At 37.8% G+C, this 6,802-nt stretch overlaps 1 protein-coding gene across 2 annotated transcripts in view; it reads right to left on the minus strand.

Annotated features, from left to right (window-relative positions):
* The window catches only part of XG (Xg blood group), a 19,678-nt gene that overhangs the window by 4,315 nt on the left and 8,561 nt on the right, over positions 1–6,802 (minus strand). For both annotated transcript variants that reach the window (XM_008629326.2, XM_017728546.1), the window contains exons 3-6: positions 6,749–6,790; positions 6,357–6,413; positions 2,674–2,709; positions 91–156 (exon numbers count right to left, since the gene is read on the minus strand). In XM_008629326.2, the coding sequence (XP_008627548.2) occupies positions 91–156; positions 2,674–2,709; positions 6,357–6,413; positions 6,749–6,790 (201 nt within the window). The remainder of the gene's footprint in view (positions 1–90; positions 157–2,673; positions 2,710–6,356; positions 6,414–6,748; positions 6,791–6,802) is intronic.

Genomic DNA, 6,802 nt, shown 5'->3' on the forward strand with positions numbered 1-6,802 from the left:
GATAAAAACTATTACTACAGAAATAAGAGATTAAAGTATTCAAAATGTCTGCTCATAGCGCTGCATTTTCTTAAGAACAAATAGTCTTACCAGAATTACCATAACTTCCCGGGCGTGGTGGTAGAGGTGGGTATAAAGGTTTTCTTGAGATGTCACCTATTGATAATTAATATTGTTAGATGGTTGAACAGGCAAAACTGGGAACTGTAAATAAAGAGTAGGACAATTTGACATTTTATACCTATTTCTAACTTGTCTTCCCATGAATTAGTAAAAGGACCTTCTCAGTAATTTAAAAGACTTAAGCACTATATCAACAAATATCTAGCAACAAAAACTGACTTGGAAGTGAACAGGGAATATTTTCAAAAGAGGAGAATAATTCACAAAAACATTGAAGGAAAATATTTCATGTATTTCTGGCAAGTGCTAACATTGTTTAAAGCTGACAGCTGGGAGGCACCATGTGTCACTGTGGGTGTCAGTGGTGCAGTTACTCAGAGCCAAGAGAAAAGCTGGTGTTCTAGGCTGCGCAGGAGGCAACAGGTTATCTCATTGCCATCAGCAGGTATTAATAAGGCCTGCAGATAGGTTTCATCTAGCAGATGCTGAGTTTATCTAATGCATAATGAATTTTCTGCTCTTGATCTGTGCAAAATGAACTCAGACTTCAGCTTTGTTGTTGTTTAGAACTTTGTGTTAGCAGTTAGCCTTAATTTTTTCCAAAGGATTAGAACGAGATGCATTGGATAGAGCAGGAGATCTGATGAATAAAAGCACTTTCCAAACTGCATATACGGTGTTGGAGTATCAAGGGCTGCCAAATTTAATATCTAGGGCTGCTGCTCTGCATGTATAGAGTAGGTCCTCTCTTGCCATCCTTTTTTCAACCAATTCAATCACATATTTAACTGTTCTCATAGCCAGGCAGTGAATTTAGTTCTGCACAAATCAAAATTAGGTCACAGAAATAAATAGCAATTTCCCTCCCCGTCCTTGTATCTTTCACCTTCCAAACATGCTAGATGCCCTTTTGCTGTGTTTTATTCTTGCCTAGCTGCTAAATACAATGCTAAATATGCTTCTGTTTCTGACCATCATTTAGGTTCTGATCCAGAAAATTATTTAGGTATATGCTTAACTTCAAGTGAGTGTAGCCTACAGTCAATGGATTTTAGGTAGAGTCGTAAAGCTTTGCTGAATCAGACTTTGCCCAGTTAATTATATTCAGTAGAGGAAGGGCTTGATCTCTTCCAGCTCTCTGTGTCATGAACTAAGACTCACTGTGGCACAAAAGCAGAAAACCCCCAATCCCATTTTTCATTTCTATTGTGATGCTGCACTTAGTCTTCTCTAAGCATAAGAAGACATATTGTATGGCATAGCTGGTGAAAAAATAATGTCTTCAGAAGTACTGATAACGAGAGACATAACTTTAACCTCATTATACCATGTCTGAAGGTCAATTAAGAACCTGAACTGAAAATAGAACAAATAAATAAAAACCAAGGGAAGCACGATTTGCCATCCTTCGAATGAAAAGATTTGGTTAATGAAGATACTTAAGCTATTAATTAATTATTTACTCAATATATTTAACCTATCCTCTCATAACAGTACTCATTAAAAACCTGCAGGAATGGAACAATTAGTACAGGGAGGAACAAATGACAATATAAACATGGGAATTATTAACAAAATTATATTCAGCTTTGTAAAGTGTGGACTTATATGTCATTCAAACGAAGGCCTGAAGTACCACAGGGGAACATGGAAATGGGAAAAAAAAACCCCAGTAAAAAAGGTTTCATTCTCTAAGACTGAAACGTAAGTAAACCAGACCTCTGCAGCTGATTCAGAGGTTCTGTGCTGAAGTAACTGATCTGTGCTGAAAAGTAATTGATCTTTTGTGTGGCTGTGATTAAAGTGGAATTCTAGGCTTTGATTCAATACTAGTTGCATTTTGGGTAACTTCAGTATTCAAGAACCTTTCTAGAGTACTTCACATCCTTGGTACATCTCTAAACATGCTAAATAAACTTTGGTGTACAAATTCCCAACCTCAAGGATTTCATATGTCTGCACAGCTCAGTACATTACTATGAATATTTCCTAGGTCAGATCTGGGTGTTATGGCAATACCTGGAAGTTAACAGCATGTTACAACAGCTTGGCTGCTTCAAACTTAGGCTGTATCATCAGTGCTCATCTCTGAAACATTCCTTCCTGAATTTCTAATTTGCCATCAGCAGAGCCACAAGAAGCTCAAACCTCTCCATCCAGTCTTACCTCTGATTCCTAATTCTTAGGCAGGCTCATTTTTGGCAGCTGAAGAAACTACAGCCATCACCATCATCAAGCCTCTGTCAGAGGACTCCACCCTGAGCCACCACAGTGAATGGGCCATGCCTGGGGGGGTCTGCTATGGCACAGGAAGCCCCCGTTAACTTCAGTGCATGCAAGGTAGGGCAGCTGGAAGCTCTCAAAGGTAGCTGGTGACACTGCGTGGCAGCCTCAGGCAGAAGGGCTGCATGTACATGAGTTGTAATGACTCACATGACCATAGCACCTCCTGCAGTACTGAAATCTCTTTTTTCCAAATTAGGCAGAGCTCAGAAAAAGACTATGAAAGAAAAAATCCCCTTACAGTCAAGGAAATAAGAGAGTACTCACCCCCACCAAGAGCATCTCCTAAATGTAGATCATTGTCTAAAAATGAATAGGAGGAAGATGTAGAAAAGTGAATTACACACAATTCTTGAGGGAAATGAAATGTTATTTTCATTAGAATGTGTTCAACTGAATGTTTGACAAGCACCTTTTTCAGATCAGTCCCACAAATTCAAATAACTTACCACACTTTTCTCGAAAACTCTGATAGAATCTAATATTTCCCCACACACTAATTGACAAACAGTACAGTATTTTCTACTCAAAATATGAAGGTTTTTTTCCTGATTTAAATGATGTCAAAATAAATCTTACAGTTGAATCAAGATCAATACCTCTTTAATATACGTGCAAGTAAAAAAAATAAAATTATCTTTGCTAAAATATGTGACTGTATCCATTTCTTAAATACACTTAATTATTAACATTTATGTCTGTGGTTAAAATTGGTGTAGGTATGTTTGGCTTAAGTGTAATTTATTGAACTGCAAAAACTGAATACCCATTTCAAGAACAAATACCAAGGAGCAATAACCTACTTGGGGAGAGATTGAGTCACCTAATCTACGTAAGGGTCATGGTGACCCCTTGCTTCAGGCAATCATATGCACCTGTCTGAGGTTGGGAGACAGTCTGTTTTTCTTTGCCTGAGCTATAAAGGTTTTTAGATAGAATTAAATGTCTGTATGTGCATGTTACCCAGTAAATCAACAAGCTGTGACCATTGCCCTGCGCTGTACATGTGTTATGCTGAACCTGGGATGGAACCTTTCCATCCAATAAAATTTTTTCCATGAGCTGCAGGTGCATAAAGAGGAACTCTGTTTCTAACACGCAGGTGTGGATATGAATATGTGGGTGGTATTTAAGGTGTATATGGAATGATGGTGAGTTCTGAAAGACATATATTAGATGGATGTCATAACTCCAAGAATCCCTTTCTTGATGCTTATAAATGTGGAGTAATGCAGTGAATCAGAAGAAAAGGGACAGCAAAACCTCTAAATTTTGGTAACAGTGCTTATTGCCACAGACAATTAGATAGACTCTCAATTAAACACCTTTTTTTTTTTCATTACATGTGTGTCAGAATTTGCAAAACACAAGAAAATCACCATGCAGAAGTCTGTTTTCTTCTGTTCTTTATATCCAGGAGGAGTGGGAAGCTGCTTTTGCACAGTATCTAGTCTCATTTGCGTAACAACTCAGAAATGTTTTGATGTCACCAGGAAATCTGGCAGGAAAATAATCAAATTCATAATACATGACTTGGTTTGTTCTTGTCAGGTGTTGAACCTCCCTGTGTCTGCCCAGCAGAGAGTTGCATTTCAAAAATACCTTTACCTGTCAAATGCTAACACTGTAAGAAGCAATAAATTGAAAACTGGATTCAATTTATTATTGGGATGAAGAATTCAGGTAAAATGCAAGTTCTACTCTGGAGGGTTCATGCAGAGATTTGTTGCAGAAATGCTAAGGTTGATATGAATTTAATAAAAATGGAAATGCATGTGTCTGTAGGGACCAGAAAAAACAGCGAAGTGTTACAAGAACAGACAATAAAGGTCACTGTTCCCAGCAGTAAAACTGAGGAATGTGTTGTTTCTGTCAAAACCAGCAGGCCTGTGCTCTGATGACAGCACAGATGACTTGTCAGCAGAGGAAAAGCAGAAAGGTATTCTAACACCAAAGGCTGCAGTATATTACTACTTTTCCTGATTGTCCACCTAGAAAATAAATCTGTGCACATAGCTTGTGTACTCTGAACAAGCAAGAAAAAAAAAAAGACAGTGGGCAGCAACCTGACCAAGGGTTCAGAGACACTGGAGTGAGAAATATTATGGCCTCTAATAAAGGACCTCTCTATAATACCTGATTACTCCTAAAGGATATAAAAGATCTGTGGATTCTACTTGTCATTTCTGATCAAGAAGAAGCACAGAGACAGGGTAAGAGCTCAGTAGCTGGCAAGCTTTGTCTCATGTTGCACACAATGCTCACCAGACACATCTTGGTGCTCATGAGCATGTGGGTGTGAGGATATGGCTGAATTAAATAGAATGCAGGAACAATGTGAGTGGGTAAACATCAACTTACTTTGAGATTTGTAAATAAACATAACCTTCCATTAAATTTTGTGATGAATTTTGTTACACTAGGGAGGGGCCTACAGGAGACCTTCAACTGGGCAGAGGTGCATGGGATGCCCAGGGGACACTGCCTGTAACTGGCCTCAGCTGAACAAAAATCTCAGCTGGCCTCACTTCTGAATGAGACATAGGGGACACCCTGAAGTTAAGATGAAGCATTATGCAGATGCTAGAACATACTTTTGTACCATCTTTCTGCACTTTCCGACTCCAATAATTGATTTGTAACACCGTGGGCTTGGGTTTTCTTAAGAAGTTTTAATTTCTTTTTCTAAACTCTCTGCAGTCCTCTGTAGTGCTGAAAGAGACTCTGAAAGAGTCTGAAAAACATGGAGTTCTTCCTGCCCAAAAATTAGTGAAGTGGATTTGGTTAGGGCAAATATTTATTTGATGTTTGTATCTCTAACAGATTTAGGAGTCCCTAAAAATAAAAATTCCTTTCACCTGACTTAGGCAGCTTCAATGTCGATATTGGCATCCCTAAGCTACCTTTAAGCATGACCAAGGATAAAGTATCTTAGGGCACAATTCAAATAACTTACTTGAAATGTTTGCATTAGGATAGGAACAAATACACATTGAGTGCAGTATTTTAAATTAGACAAACACTTCTAATCTAGGCCAGACACAAACTTTGTTTGCCAAATGAAGTTGGAAGGAAGAATGCAGCCCTTAAAGTATATAATAACTACCACTTTCACAAAATATTGCCCCTGTTTGTTCAAAGAGGGAGCCAGAGAATTGCATGGAAAATGTAACTACTTTCATGCACCTAAAGTCTTGTTGCCAAGTTTGTCCAGAAAAAGACCTAACGTTGTTGTGTGGGCTAATGTTATCCAGCATTTTCCAATTAAAGCATCTTGTTTGATAGACAGAAATTTATTGCAGCGTAGTTTACATGAAAAAAACTCTATGTTGTCATAAATTGTTCCATCACAAATCCAATTTTGTTCTTGTTTGGAATTTGGGTTTTTTCAACATTAACAAGTGTTCATTGGAATTTGTTGTTTGGCATTCTCAGGACTACAGCTCTTCACTCTTCAGAACCTTTTTTCCTTTCTAACACAGGTGATTGTAGCAATCAGTACTAGGTAATATGAATCAAATAAATGGTGAGAAGAAAGGATACCCCCAACTTGCTTCTGGATCTTTTCCATGTCTGTTATCAGGCCTCATGAATAAATATACAGAAAAGTAAGGATAATAGGGAAAAAAAGTAGAGGAACAGTTAGCCATTTTTAGCAAGTTACCCATTGTTATACTCCCCAGGGAGTTCAGAACAATCTAGAAAAGTATGAAGAAGATCTTCAGGAGATAAAATACCATGACTGGCCAGCCGTGCTTTAACACTTTACTGGAAGAGCTGAAGACAGGTAATGGGTAACCGTCAAAAGAGCACTTATTTTACATAAAGCAGACAGCTATTATCCACACATTATCTCAGCTAAAGCACAAGGGAAAATATGATGAAGAACCTCATGTGAAAGCTTCTCACATATACAAAATCAGTTTTATGACCCATTACTTATTACTCACTGAGCACAGGTCTTGTTGGTCTTCTGATCACTGTAGGCTTCCTGGTAATTATGTCATCTGTTGGACACAATGACATGTCAATAAACAATAACAGCTTCAACCTAACAAAAGCAGGTATCTGCAAATGTAGAGAGCTGCTTTCAATAAATCTTTATGTATCACAGCAGAAGCCAAAAATGAAGGGATGTGTTTTCAAAGCTATTTTTTGTTTGGTTTTTTTTAAAGAAAATGTTCATTTCATGATAGAAACTTTGAAATCTAGCATTTTCCAGTTCTGTGTATCTTTAACTTAAGTAGTAAACACTTCATATTCTATTCCTCAAGGAAAAAGACTTAAGAGTTATTACTGGGTGCAAACACCATAGTAAAATAAAGATAGAAAATTTACATACCAGGGTGGTCAAGGGCATCAGCTAAATCAAAATCACCTTGACCTAGAAAGAGTG

The sequence above is a fragment of the Corvus brachyrhynchos genome, unplaced genomic scaffold (genome assembly GCF_000691975.1).
Source record: "Corvus brachyrhynchos isolate BGI_N302 unplaced genomic scaffold, ASM69197v1 scaffold92, whole genome shotgun sequence".
Taxonomy (NCBI): Eukaryota; Metazoa; Chordata; class Aves; order Passeriformes; family Corvidae; genus Corvus; species Corvus brachyrhynchos.